General features: G+C 46.2%; 1 protein-coding gene across 2 annotated transcripts in view; it reads left to right on the plus strand.

Moving 5' to 3' along the window:
* The window catches only part of Dock1 (dedicator of cytokinesis 1), a 488,224-nt gene that overhangs the window by 80,946 nt on the left and 392,416 nt on the right, over positions 1-14,862 (plus strand). Inside the window, exons 12-16 of one of the 2 annotated variants that reach the window (XM_055608813.1) lie at positions 2,889-3,031; positions 6,219-6,344; positions 10,731-10,855; positions 12,060-12,158; positions 13,053-13,125. In XM_055608813.1, the coding sequence (XP_055464788.1) occupies positions 2,889-3,031; positions 6,219-6,344; positions 10,731-10,855; positions 12,060-12,158; positions 13,053-13,125 (566 nt within the window). The remainder of the gene's footprint in view (positions 1-2,888; positions 3,032-6,218; positions 6,345-10,730; positions 10,856-12,059; positions 12,159-13,052; positions 13,126-14,862) is intronic. The other variant, XM_055608814.1, reaches the window with a different exon arrangement.

Consider the following 14,862-nt stretch of genomic DNA (forward strand, 5'->3'; position numbering starts at 1 on the left):
CAGGCTGGTGATTTTTCTGTCTTGGGTTTTTTTTTTTTTTTTTTTTCCTCAGATGAGAGAGTTTGGGCTTTCTGTTTTTCTTTCTTAAAGGCTTTGTTCACTTCTGACCCGAAGTCTTTAGAGAGGGCCAGGGAACATGGGGAAAACACTTGGGGCCGATTTGTGAGATTAGTCTCTGATTGGAAGCTCAAACCTGTGGGAAAGGTGGCTGAAGTGAGAGTGGGTCTTGATGGGGCTACTCTTGCCTCATGGAGGAGAAAGGAGAACTGGGTGCTTCAGGCTGATTGCAAGAGACTGCCTCCTCTTGGGGCCTAACTTTCCAGAAAAAAATCAGTTGAGGTTAGAGTGACCTGTTCCAGAACTCTGCAGTTTCCTCGTCTCTCTTCCATTCTGTTTTTATTCAAAGACATAGGCTTAAGGTGAACTTTACTTTGGCAGGCTTACACTGCTTTGGAGGTGCTGGCTGAGGGCTGTGGGAGGCTGGTACTATGGGTTTCTGAAGGAGCCCTGTCCTTGGGAGGATAGAAGACATGACATTGGCTTCTCTTGCCTCATGCACTCTTCATGATGGACTACCTCATTCCCTGCACATGTGAGAACTACTTGTTTAGGATGGTGGCAGTGTGGCTTTTTTATGCATTAAAAGAATACCTTTTCTTGTGCATCTATAGAAGATTTTGATTTTGTTTCCTGTTGCAAGGAGAATCACATCAAAGCCAGAATTGAATGAGCCTAAAGTTGGGCTCAAGTACCACATGTTTCACTACAAACAATCGGAGACAGAGGTCTCTTGTGGCTTAAATGCTTTTCATTTACTTTTCTGTCTGGTCTGCTAACCATGAGTCCCATGTGGTTCTTTATATTAATTACAACTGAGTAGAATTAAAATGTAGTCCTTCAATCACATCTGTCTGTTCAAGTGTTTAGTGCAATGCAGGGCTGGTTGTTGCCATATTTGGATAGTGTATTGGTTTCTTTTCCTGTTGCTCTAGTGAAATACCCTGACACAAGCCACTTAACAGGAAAAGGTTTTTTTCTTTTTTTTCCATTTACCATTCAAGGTTACAGTCCATCAGTGTATGCTTGTGTTCAGCTCACTTTCTCCATTTTTCACAGTCCAGAATCCCAGCCAGGGAATGGTGCTACTAATGGGCAGGTTTCTCACCTCAGTTAAAGCTGTCAGGATAATCCCCCTAAGCGTGCCCAGAGTTCTGTTCTATCTCTCCAGTCTGTCAGGTTGACAATAAACAGTAACCATCGCAGATGGTGTGTAAGTGCTCATTTCCATCTCTGTAGGCAGTTACAGTGGCTGATCCCTCTCACGGCAAGAGCATATAGCAGTGTTCTATCGAACCTAGAAGATTCTTTAGCAACAGGGGAAATATTCCCATCCTGGAACATGGCTGACATAGTGGTAATAAACAACACACACCTTTTTCAGGTTATAATACTCAGTTCTCAGTTACTTGTTTTTGTTTTCGTTTTTTTTTTTTTTCTCTGAAAAATGACAAGGTTTCCTATTGTTCCTAAGGCTTCAGTTTCATCAAGACCACAGGATTTAGGAATACCCAACATTTCTTCTAAGTGAATCTCCTTGTTGCTTATTTGTTCCCTCTGAAGGTAAAGTAAATAAAACGGCAACAACATCAAAAATCAAACCCAACAAAACACTAGCTTTGGGTATTGTTAGAAAAGTCAGTGAAATGATCTCCCAGGTTATGACTCCTGGTTTTCACCTGGCCTTTGAGATCACCTGCATATTGCCACCATGCTTTTTTGTCTGACAGTGGAAGTCCACTGTAAACAGAATTAGCACTCTCTCACCTGCTGTGTCATTTGTGTGTCTTGCTCTTCTAGAGGATTATGTCTACACAGATTAATATCTGTGGTGATAGAAGAAAAAAGTAGCATAATTCTAATAGCAAAATAAGCCTGGAAACTGTTCTCTGGGAAATGTCATGCTAATGAGAACGTTTTTTGCTCCATTAAAATGGATTTATCACCTCACAGGGTTGGTTTTAGGGAGGAAAACGTAGCGTGCATTCTCTCTCTCTTTCTTGTTCATCTCTTTTTAACTTGGTGAAATAAATTAGAATAGCTCTCAGCTTCTTTGAGTTGCTTGGCTCAAGTGATGGATGATGAAGTCCTTGTTCTTAGAATTGATTTTAAGTGTTCTGTACCTGATGTATGTTTTTACACCCTCTTCCCATGAGGCTCGGTGGCACTGCACAGTTTTTCTCCTGGTGCATGTTGCCTGTGCTGACTACTCTCATGTGCATGAGCTCATGGGCCTAAGAACATAGGTAGCTTGGATTTCCAGTGATGTGCAGGGTTCAGCATGTAGACATGGTGGCTGTTACTTCTGTTCTCCTATGACTGGTCACATGAAGCCATTGAAGACCCTTTTGTGAGCACACTGAGGAACCAAAGGCAGGGCTTCTTAAGTCATTAGGTTTGAGGGCTATTTTGGGGGGAAGAAAAGGGATCTTGTTTTTGTTTTCTTCTTTGTGCCACCTTGCCCTAGACTAGTTCAGCAGTAGCACAGCGGCACAAGTAGGCATCAGTGTTGAATTCAAGGTTTCTCAGCCACTTTAATTTCAGACCAGCCCCTTTGGACTGTCCATTAGCAATGGAATGGAGCCCCATGCACATATTCCCTGGGAGTGGGGCACCCTCCTCGGCTGGACTTCTCTCCTGTGGTTCACCATTTTCCTGATCGATGCTTTCCCTGTCTCTCTTGTCACCTATCCTGCCCTTTGTCTTTCGTTGACTCATGACGACTCTCTCATATTTGGTGGTGATGCTCTTTTGTGTCCCCCTGTTACTGTGACCCATGGGTCTCTGTGCCCCTTTGTCTCCTGTGGTCTTGGTTGCCCCACGCCCTCCAGGCTCGCGTTGGACGACGCCATTCGACACAAGCCGCTGAACATGTCATCCCGTTTCTCACCCAGGGTGGCAGGGGAGAATGACTTCCTTCAGACTGTCATAAACAAAGTCATTGCAGCCAAAGAAGTCAACCACAAGGGACAAGGTATGTATCTCTGTTGTTTTTGTTTGTACCCATGTAGGGAATCTGGGGTGGGGCTTTCCTGTTGGAACGTTTGGGACTGGGTGGTGCTTGTGGCTCCCGAGTGGGCAGCTGTGCAGCCTGTCTCACCAATAGCCTTTGTAGGTTCCTGGGAGCCAGCTTCCCTGGTAAGTGCAAAAGAGGGTGGGGAGTAGTACATGGCTGGGGCTATCTGAAGACCTAGGGCCGAGAAGCCCGGCAGCATGGGAATCGGCCCTTGCCTTTGACTCCTCCTCCTTCGCAGTGTTCTCCTGCTCTCTCTCTTCTCTCTTATGCTTAACAAAGAACTGGATGGCTGAGGATGATGGCTGGTTGGTAGTGTGCTTGCTTGTCACATGAAGTGCTGAGCTCTATCCCTAACACCACATAAAATAGGCTTTGATGGTACGAGCCTGAAACCCTAGCAGCCAAGAGGCTAGGGGGATCAGAAATTCAAGGCCACATTAGGCTACCCTGATACAACAAGTTTAAACAAATACACAAGGAAGTCGATCAGCAAACCCAAACCCCAATCCCACAGTAATAACAAACCGCAAGCCATGAATGCAACCCCTGCCCAAAAGCCATGGCATCACCTCATCTGATTTCCCTCCCTTCTGGCACTGGCTCTTGTTTCCAAGTCCTGTCACAGCTCTGGCAATGTTTTGTAATTTCCCCTTTGTCCCACCAGGGGAAGTGACTCCTTTTTATTTCTGTCATCCAAGTTGCCTCCTCCCTCCTTCCTGCCAACCCCTGCTCCCTGTCCTGCTTGCATTGTTTTTAATACCACACTGATGTGTTCAAGCAGCTGACCTTCTGGGGGCAGACCTAATGAATCAATCAGCTTGGGCTGGTGACAGTTGGCGTTGGGCTGGCCAGGAGCCCTGCCAAAAAACAACGGTGTATCAAACCCTATCTTTTACATGAAGGAACATGTCACCTTCAGAGACTGGGGACCCTAACCCTGGTTTTTAGCATTTGGGAAAACCCATGTACTCATGGCTGTTGGTCTGGCACAGCACACTGTGCACTCAGAGGAGCTCAATGAAACAGCTGCCCTCCATCTCCGGCCTTCCAAACCAACCTTCTCCATTGTCTCAAGCATTGTTTAATGAGTCTGAAGAATGTTCTGGAGAAAAGGAGCTCCTGTAGGTCTCTGCAGTTAGCCTTGGCTTTACCCCACTCTCTGGCCAACCCCATCTAGAATGTTTATGGATTATAGCCTTTGTACATGGAGCAAGTTTAAACTGAGCCAAGGCCTCACCCTTGTAGATGATAGCTCTTCCATTTTGCAAGCCACAGGGAGTCTCCTCAGATGTAGGAGCAGTATAAGGCCTGGCTGCTCCCTTATTTCTAGATCAGCAAACCTACCTCTGCCAGTCCTCTAGTTCCTTTTGTAGCTTCCTCACAAAGTTGTGTTTATCACAGAATCATATAGGAGAAATAGAAATGGTTTCACGCCAACATCAAAACAGCTAGGCTGTTTCTGGGTCACAGTTAGAATCTATGAGCTAGAGAGCAATGGCATGGACACTGGCTGGGGTTGATAACACCTGGTACCTTGGACGACCAGAGAGGAGAGAGATATCTCAGACCATAGTTGAGAATGAACAACAAGAATGCCCATAGCCTTTTTCAATGGGGCTACCACTGTCTTCCTGAGCGAACATAGTGAGTCAATAGTATCATCACTGAGCCAACAGCATTACCAAGTGAGCTCCACCTTGACCCTGAACCTTCCTTCAACACTCACACTTAGAATCTAGCTCATTCCTAGGAGGGTCTGGGGAGGCTTGGCCAGGGTAGTCACTGCTAGATGGTCTGGACTCTTCCCGTGGGCTCCTGTTTCCATCAGAATGACCCAAGTGCCTCCTGACGCCTGCCCATCTTCCCCACCACAGCCAGAGGACCCAGAATAGAGGACAAGGTGGAGATGATAATCTCTGCAAAAGCTGGTGGCTCCTTTCCTGCTCACCTCCCCACGTGGCCTTGGCTTATTCCATCGCTGTAGCATCCAGTTTCCTCTTCACAAAGGCAGAGTCTCCTGAACATCCTCTTTTCCTCTGGTTGACTGAACCCAGGGTCTTGTGCAAGCACAATAAGCACAGGACCATTGGGCCACCCGTGGTCCCTTGATTCTTTTTTTTATTTAACCCACAGGATTCTGCCTCTGAGTTTTGGGTGTGTATATGGACACCAGATCCTCACACCCACACCTGCTAATTGTTGTTTGAGAGAGGCAGTTTCTCTGTTGTTATTTAATGTCACTTGGTTTAGTTTTCTTGACTGTATTGGCAGAATCATGGGGAAGGGGGGGTCAAGATAAAGTACCCAGCCCCTTGAGGGTCTGTTTAACTCTCTGCAGGCCCAGAGCTGCCTGTTGGCTCTCTGCCCTTTAGTGTGAATTAGGAAAAGGAACCCCATAGCCTGGAGGTATGGAGATACAGTCAGTTCCTGGGAGCACGGGGTGGGAATACAGTGTGAACTGCAAGTGAAGAGAATCTTGCACATGTGCTTTGGGGTTTTCTTCCTCTCCCCAACCCTCGCCTGGTACAGAGCACATTTAACGGTCCTGCCCACAGCAGATGCTGCCTCTTGGGGCCACCTTTCTTCCCTTTTGCTCTCCCTAGTTCTGTGGTTTTGACTCCCATATTGCTCTTCCCAAGGCCCTCCCCATGGGTTAGGCTTCAGTGCTAGCCTCCTGCAGCCTCTCCTGACTTGGTATTTTTCCTTTAACTTCCATCTGAAGGTGAGAGGTTGCTTTCAGGTCAGGCCCCTGGCTTGCTCTTGAGCCCTCTGGATCTCTTCAGAGCATCCTAGCCCCTACTGGCCTCCAAATGCAGACCTCCATGGGGGACAGGAGCCTCTATGTCTCTGCCTGTCTTCAGCCTCCACCATAAATGCCACCTTCTGCTTTCTCCTAAATTGAGATAATTCAAAAGAACCTTTTATACATACAGACCACTTCCCTTCCATCCCATGCTCATGCTGTTTCATCTCAGAGTCAAGGGCTGTGTCTGGACTGAGTGTGCCCCTGTGCTGGGTGCCTCTGGCCTGGACATTTGCCTGAATATTTCTGTTTATGATGCTGCTCCGTGGATTAAAGGTTTCTCAGCTACTGAAATGTTTTTTAGCAACACACCTGAGGTAAATGTGACTTTGTTTTTTCCAGGTTTGTGGGTAACCTTGAAATTACTTCCTGGAGACATTCATCAGATTCGGAAGGAGTTTCCTCACTTGGTGGACAGGACCACAGCCGTGGCCCGCAAGACTGGGTTTCCAGAGATTATCATGCCGGGTAAGGTTAGCCTCACTCGGGGCATTAAGCTCCATGTGTGAATGGCAATGTTCAGGAGCTCTTGTAGAGAGAATGAGCCGAACATGTGACAGGTATTGTGTCAAGCCCTGGGGCGTTAAGAATCATGTTAGTGCTTAAGAGCCGAGAGCAAACACAGTGGTGGGATGCACGCTTTGGACCCTGGGCTCTTTGTAGGATTGGGATCCCACTTACTGTGAAGCTCACACATGGGGTGAACATAGATACCCAGCAAACATGATCAAAGGAAGGAAGGAAGGAAGGGAGGGAGGAAGGAAGGAAGGAAGGAAGGAAGGAAGGAAAAAAGAAGGAAGGAAGGAAGAAAGGAAGGGAGGAAGGGAGAAAGAAGAAAGGAAGGAAGGGAGGAAGGGAGGAAGGAAGGGAGGGAGGGAGGAAGGGTTGGACACCCAGCCCAGTGCCAGGCAGTTCAGAAGGATGATGCTGTTCCTTTGAACCAGCTCAGAGGGTGTTCATTACCACATTGACATAGCTCAGCCATAGCAGTATATTTTGTGCTGCATGACCTAATAACTTGGGTTATTTTAAAAAAACATTTTTTCTCTTATATTTAACAGCACTTTCCAGTTTCTAAATAATATTCATATCAATAATCTGATACTATTATTGATATCTGCCCCCGGGATGCATGTTTATATTTATCTTTAATGTTCCATTTGTTATGCAACCAACGTTTATTTGAATAGCCTGGATTGCTCCGCAGAAGGATCTTGGGCACTTTAAGCTTAGTGTGGAACTAATTCCAATCAGAATTAAACCACAGCAGCTGGGTGCAGTGGTACAGGCCTGTAATCCCAGCACTTGGGAGAGGCAGGTGGATCTCTGTGAGTTTGAAGTCAGCCTGAGTCCAGGACAGCCAAGACTACAAAGAGAAGCTCTGTTTCAAAAAATAAAAAATAATAGATAAATAAATAAATAAATAAAATAAACAAGCAAATAAAGCCACAGCCCAAAGTCACATGGGCAATGGGCATTGAAAATGGGATCAAGCCACAGGCATTTATTTAATTTTACTTTATGTGGGTTAGTGTGAAGGTGTTAGATCACTTGGAATTGTTGTTACAGTTGTGAGCTGCAATGTAGGTGCTGGGAATTGAACCTGGGTGCTTTGGAAGAGCAGACAGTGCTCTTAACTGCTGAGCCATCTCTCTAGCCCCAAGCCATAGGCATTTCTGTTCTTATTTCATGCAACTATGGGGTGTATGCTTTCCATGCTATTCCCCTTTCAGGATTGGTGTGGGTTATTGGCTGCTCTGTCTGCTGACATGACAGATAACTGAAGTGAGCTAGCCTGCATAACATTGTTGCTTCCTATATCCCTGCAGAGGTATGGTATCTCAGTCTTGTTCATGGAAATGGGCCAGTGGTGGACTGACTGTTTATATTTGAAAGGGTTTCTTCTAGTTCACCATTCACAGTATAATTCATCATGGTGGGAAGGTCAGAGGAGTAGTAGGACGAAGCAGCTGGTCACAATAAGTTCACAGTCACAAGACAGCAATGAATGCAAGCTACTGCTCAGTTCACTCTGTCTCATGTAAGTTCCGGAAGTCCCACCCAGGAAATGGTTCCACCCACAGTTAATATAGATCCTCCCACTTCAGCTTATCAAGCTACTTTGCACAGGCATGAACAGAGACTGTCTTCCAGTGACTCTAGTCTAGAGCCTGTCCAGATGACCCTGAACCCTAACCATCCCATCTGGGACATCTGGAATCTCCTCCTTAATGCTAGTAGAGTTTCTCTTGTTGTAGGTAAATTCACAAAGCTAAATTCAGAGTTCATCAGTTATCCAATCATTGGCTTTTGAACAACCCATGCTGCTGACCATTATCCTGGTCAAGAACAGCCACATACTGAGTGGCTGCTAGAGAGGGATTCTAGCTGGAGTGAGTCACCCTTGTTCTCTGTTGACTGAGTAAGCACTGGCCAGGCGAGGGCACCAAGTCCACAGTGCTGGCATTCTTCTGTCTTCCTTCCATATTAGTTCAGTGGAACCTCTGTGTTATTCTTTTCCACTTGCCTTTTGGAGGCATACATCTTTCCACAGTAGGAGAGTCTGTGCTACCACACTCCTGTTGACCCTTCTATGTGTTCATGGCCCATACTACCCTGGATCCTTTTTGAAGGACGAAGGGGAGAAGTCAGGTTATCCATGGAAGGTGGATAGCATCCAGTCATGCCTTTGGGAAGATGGTAGCCTCCAGTCATGCCTTGTAGCAGCCAATATCAGTATCCATTGAGCCCAACCTTTGCTGAAGGTCTATGTGGTGCTCTTCTGTGAGGATTATCCACTGCAAATGCTGTCTTTTTTTTTTTTTTTCCTCTGATGGCTCAGAAACAAGTCTCTGTGGGAAAGGCGAAAATAGGCTTGAGGATGTGGCCTTTCATCCACTTGAGACCTCATAGCCCATGTTTCTTCCTCTGCCTTCTGAGGTTTTTAGGAAGTTGATACAGCCCTCAAATAAAGATTATGGTTTTGGGGACCAGGGAGATAGCTGAGTTGTTAAAATGCGTACAAGGATCTGAGATAGATTTCCAGAACCCACCTAAACCATGCTGGCACCATTCTAGTTTTGCAGTGGATTGGAGAGAGCTGGATTTCTGGGGCTTACTGGCTAGGCAGCCTAGTTGAATTGGGGAGTTCTAAGCCAGTGAGACTCTGTCCTAAAACACAAGATAGATGGTGCCTTAAAAACAGCAGTTAAAAGCTGGAGGTGGTGGCACACGCCTTTAATCCCAGCACTCAGGAGGCAGTGACAGGCAGATCTCTGAATTTAAGGCCAGCCTGCTTTACAGAGTGAGTGCCAGGGAAGCTGGGACTACACAGAGAAACCCTGTCTTTAAAACAAACAAACAAACAACAATTAAGATTGTCCTCTGGCCTTTTCTTGCATGAGCTCACAACTGCACATATAGCTGTATACACAAATGCATACATAAAGATTATGGTTTTTGTGTTCTGATAGTAATTTTCAGGCTAAGAAACATACAATTGAGGCATACCAAACCAATAAGGCTGTTGAGTCATGGTGTGTAAGCCCAGGAGGTGAAAGGACTTATTTGAGGCCCCACAGCTGATAAGTGGTAGGCCTTAGTTGGAAAGTCTTGTTTCCTGCACCCCAGCCTCATGCTCCAATCTTTTTAACCTCTCTTGTGGGCAGTATCTGCCATGGCAGCTATGCTTTCTTCCCTTTTGAGCAGCCACCATGGCTGTGGGAGCAACCCACTGGGACCATTACGATAATGACTTTTAAATGCGACTTTAATTTAATAGTTGGAGCCATTAAAAGCCAAAATAGAGCAAATTTTTAAAAAGCACACACACACACAAACACATATACACACACAGCCAAAATAGAGCAAAATTTTAAAAAGCACACACACACTCACCAAGAAAAAAAAAAAAAAAGACTTTCTCTCTTAAAAAGTCCTCATGCTTATCCACAACTGAGGTCTGTTGTTCTCCCTGCTTTTCTGTGCAGAGCAGGGTTGGGCATGGGGTGGGGGTCAGGCAGCCTAGTCATCAGTAATGATGCTTCTTTTCCATCATGGAGCAAAGGAAGCTTGCACTTTCTCCAGCTCTCATGTTCTCAATAGAAAGAAGATTCTGAGTTTGTTTGTTCTAATCTGCCCTCATCACAATTAAAGGTCCGTTTCATACTAAAAGTTATGGAGTTGTATGTGGTGATACACCCTTGTGATCCCAGGACTTGGAAGGCTGAGGCAGGATATCTGTTTATTGGAGGCTACCTGGGCTACAAGTGAGATCCTAAATAAAAAAACAAAACAACACAAACCAAAAACTTAACATCTCTCCTTCCCCAGACAATCTCTTCCTACCTGCGTCCTGTCAGCTACTTGCTAGAAGAGAAGAACTACATTTAAACTTCTCCGTGACCTGTCCTTTGTCCATGGCTCCTGGTTCTCATTCTCAATAGGCTTTTAGTTCAAGGCTTGAAATCAGACAGTTCAAAACAAGCAAAGAAAGTTGGCCTTGGCAGTTCTCTTCTGCATGTGTGAGCTGGCTGCTGAGGACACAGTGATATTCCATGGGAGGCTTACAAAGGACTCTAGTGATCATGGGATGCTACAAAGGGCTTGGGTCCTTGTAGCTCCAGAAGTGGCATTGCAGCCTCTTTGAGCACCTCAGAGACGTGCAGAACTAAAGTTGACGCAAATAGGTTCTGCCATACTTTAGAAGCCTAGACTGTTTTGTAGGAAATATTTCAGAACTGTCTAATGCAGTATTTATAATATTCCGTTAAGGCAGCAATTCCGACAATTTGGCTAAATTCACAGTTACACAATGAATGATGGATTGCTATAAAGATATAATTTTTCCCCCAGGTGATGTTCGAAATGATATCTATGTGACATTAGTTCAAGGGGATTTTGATAAAGGCAGTAAAACGACCGCGAAGAACGTGGAGGTGACGGTGTCTGTCTTTGATGAAGATGGGAAGCGATTGGAGGTATCTCTTTTTGCTGAGTCTTGTCTGCAGAGTTCAAGTTCAACTTTGCACATGTCCGCCTTGGCTGTGCTACAGGAACTGAGGCTTTTGATTGCCTGTGTTATGTCATATGTTGGGATGTGTGTTGGTACCAGCCTCCTTTTTTTTCCTGCTTGTCATTGTGTTCTGGATATCCAGGCCACCAGCCTGTCTCAGGGGATCCCTGTAGATTTTGACCACCCTCTTTGCTCAGACTTATCAGGGGCCTTATTTCTTGGTGTAATCCCACATACCTAGCAATCACAGTTGTAGGTCAGAGACCATTTCTTTCAATATTTGAGAGATGAAGAAATAGAACCTGAGGATTCTCTTTGCTCAGGCTCATAGAGTGAGGTAGGTTTATAGGATCATCTGTCTTATCTCTTAAATGCCTGAGGTGACCAATAACACCTTCTCCTTGTGGCCAGTGCAGCCAGCAGAAGCCACTGGTGTGGCGCAGAGGGTGTGGTTCGCTCTGATGAGCAGAGCAAGTGTCCCTCTAGGACTGGACAGCAGTGGCTGAGCTTGTGTCCTGGCTCAGCTGTGTGCAGCAGGTCTCACACTTTTTCTTCCTGTCTGGCCTTGTCTAGTGTCATTCATGTCTGTAGAAACCTTGAACTATCATGCCCTGGCCTCTTAGGCTTTAGTGTTATGGATGTGGTTAAAGTTTGGCAGACAACGTTTATAGCTAGAGAGATGAGTTTTTGCTTCTAGGCCCACTGAGCAAATTGGGCAAGTGTCATCAGATTGTAATTTGAAGCCAGTTGGGGAGGGGATAGGAGAAGTGGTAGTCGAGGTTAGCCTGGTTTAGACTGGTAGCTGGCACAGGCAGAACTGCTCCTTGATTTGGGGAATGCATGCCAAATGTAGTGCTGTATTGGCTTCCTGGATAACTACCACTTTTTCTTGGGTAGGTGTAACAGGACTATGTAGGGTGAGATACTGTGATCTCTAATGCTAACACCTTTAAAAATAGATATCTAGATAGACAGATAGATAAATATTATTCATTGTGTGTGTGTATGTGTATGTATATGCCCATGTATATAGAAGTCAGTATCCCACTTCTATCACATAGGTCCTGGGGATTGAACTCAGGTTGTCAGGCTTGGCAGCAAGAGCCTTTCCCCACTGAGCCACCTCAGCAGCCCTAACATGAACTCTTTCTTTCTGCCTTTTCCTAAAGCATGTGATTTTCCCTGGTGCTGGTGATGAGGCGATCTCCGAGTACAAATCGGTTATTTATTATCAAGTGAAGCAGCCTCGCTGGTTTGAGACCCTTAAGGTATTGTGTTTCTACGATCGTTTCATCCCCAGGGGCTGATTGTGAAATCCTCCCTCACACCACACAAAGCAAAGTTGTTCAAGGCGGTTAAAGAACCTCCCTGCTAGTTCCTCTCACACACCCTTATCTCCTTGGAATGTAAAAATAGTACCTCCATGGGGATGAATTGTCACATCTTCATCATAGCTAACATCTTTCCTTGGGTCTGGTGTATATGTGGCCTGCTGCCTGTGTACCAAATAGGAAGAAGTGGGGATGCCGGTGTGTGGAGGTTATCGTGGAGAGGTGGATCTGCTTTTTGTGGCATTGATATAAGGCTTTCATCATGCAGCCTGTATATGATGCCATGGTACCCTACTGTAATATGTAAAACTGATTCCCCTCCCCCCCCCCCCCGTACCCTTGCCCAATCTAAGAATTTGAATCACAGAAGGTAAGGGATGGCCTTTCAAATATAGATGTTGACATGAACATTAGGGGCAGTCTTTGTTTACAGGCAGCACACATGAGGCCTAGTTCTTTGACCATAATGTAACAAAAAAAGCTTTCTTGCTGCAGCTGCGGAAGGGACGTGGACACACCTTTATGTAGGGGCTACAATGAAGAGAACAGCTTTCAAAAATAGAACGTGAGCAGTGTACATCTGAGTGTTAAAACAAAAAATACCCGGCTGTCTAGCAGAGCTTCCTCCATGTCCTTCGCAATATTATCTTGTTTAAATTTTCAAAAGACATTTTGCCTTTGGCAGAAATCATATGAGGATAAGATAGAGGGTGTTTTCATTGCTCTGGTCCCTGAATGCTTATCGTAGTACGGATAACTAGCCTGAATTAAGCACTTCCTGCTATAGGATGTTTGGAAAGGTACTCACATGTCCCCTTTCGGTTTTTCAAGGTGGCCATCCCCATTGAGGATGTAAACCGGAGTCACCTTCGATTTACCTTCCGCCATAGATCCTCTCAGGACTGTGAGTAATGAGCCACTTTATCAGGATTTGTTTTCAAGGGAAAAGCTTAGCAGGCAGCACCTGCTCTGGATAGCTTTAGGGCATGGCTGTCATTTGCAGTGATGTCGTGGCTCCTTGGCCGTTTCTTTCACCTGAACTTGGTCCTGGAGAACATCAATGAACGATCTCAGGGAAATTAATTTTCGGCTTTCCTCTGGGATGGGAGGTGCACCTGCTCCTTGCTCCTCTTTCCTCATGTCTCTCTTCCTTGTCTCTAAAGATTTTACTTTTAATTATGTGTCTATGTGTGTGTGTGAGAGAGTGTGAGTTTGCAGACGCGAGTGCAGTGCCAGTGGAGGCAGCAGAGGGCTTCGAATCCCCTGGAGCTGGAGTTGTACCCTGTTGTGAGCTGGCCTGCGTAGGTGCTGCGAACTGAACTCCGGTCCTCTGCAGGAGCCATCTTTCCAGCTCCATATCTTCTTTGACTCACCTGTGCCAGGCTATTATGAAGGTCACTGAGGCATAACAAATCATTTGGAAGGTTGCCTTTTAGCACTCTTTGCCTTAGAATCAAGAACTTGAACCACTTTTTGTCTTTGCTGGAGCTTAGCTGGAGCTCTCCCAGACATTGGTGTAACACTGACTCTCATAGCAAGCCTAGAGGAAGGATTGCACCTTCATGCTTTCCCCTTTCTGAAAGAATTGCTTACTGATTATTGAAGCTGCTCCCATCACAGTGGTTGAATTAGTTCTAGACTCTGTTGCAGATTCCTAAGCACGAGGCTCTCTGGCCCTTGCTTTAGGACAGAAATGCCATCCTTTGGCCTGTCTTCAGCACAGTGCAGGCCCCGGAGCGGACCCTGTTGCCATGAGGAAGTGCTCATGTGTTCCCCATCTGACAGTTTCTGGGGGCTCAGGCCCTCCCTGTGGTCAGATGTGTGTGACAGAGGATGAAGCTACAGAACAGCCTGAAGGGCTGACTGTGTGCCAAGGTTTATTGTTGGGAGGCGTATGGTCCTCTGCGTAGGGTCACTGAGAAGCCTGGGCTACTATCATTGGGAGGAGTTAGGAGGGAGAGGGCATAAGTTCCGCAGAGCTAGAGAGCCATATCTGAGCCTACACGGGTACATGCTTGGGGTGTGCAAGGCCGGGAAGTAGCTGCACAAAGGCTCTAAAACAGCCAGGAGCCCATGTGGTGCATCCGTGTGGGGTGGAAGGAGGGCCTGGCAGGCACCTGTCACAATCCCGTCCTAATCGTGTAAGACGGTCAGGGGCTAAAAGGCCATCAGAGGTCACGTTAAGTGTGAGAAGCAGGTTAGTGAAGTGCAGCTAGCGGAGATGTGCTGTTTCACTTTTGTGTTTGCTTTAAGGCTAGGCCCAGCAGGTTGAAGGCCTGGTCCTGGTCATGCACACGGTGCCCTGGATGGCTGACACCCCAGGATGATGGGCACAGTCACAGACTGTGAGCTCCCATCCTTGAGGCTGGCATGGGAGCTTCCCTGTGTTGTTCAGATCAAACATCTCCAGAATCCCTTGCAGAGTCAGTGTTCCTCTCCTGAATCCTCATGTTACACACGAGGAACTCCGTGTAGAGGCTTTTGAGTTAGTGGCTCTGAAAAGAGCCTAAGGCGTAACCCGTGCTTTAGTTCTACACTACAGTGCCTCTGGAAAATGACAAGGACATTCTTCTACCTCCCGGTGTTTGTGTTAGTGACTGTCTCTCTAACCAGGGGATGAAGGCTCCCCTATTGTAGACTC

The sequence above is a fragment of the Psammomys obesus genome, unplaced genomic scaffold (assembly GCF_907164565.1).
Source record: "Psammomys obesus unplaced genomic scaffold, mPsaObe1.curated_primary_1811, whole genome shotgun sequence".
In the NCBI taxonomy this organism is placed as follows: Eukaryota; Metazoa; Chordata; class Mammalia; order Rodentia; family Muridae; genus Psammomys; species Psammomys obesus.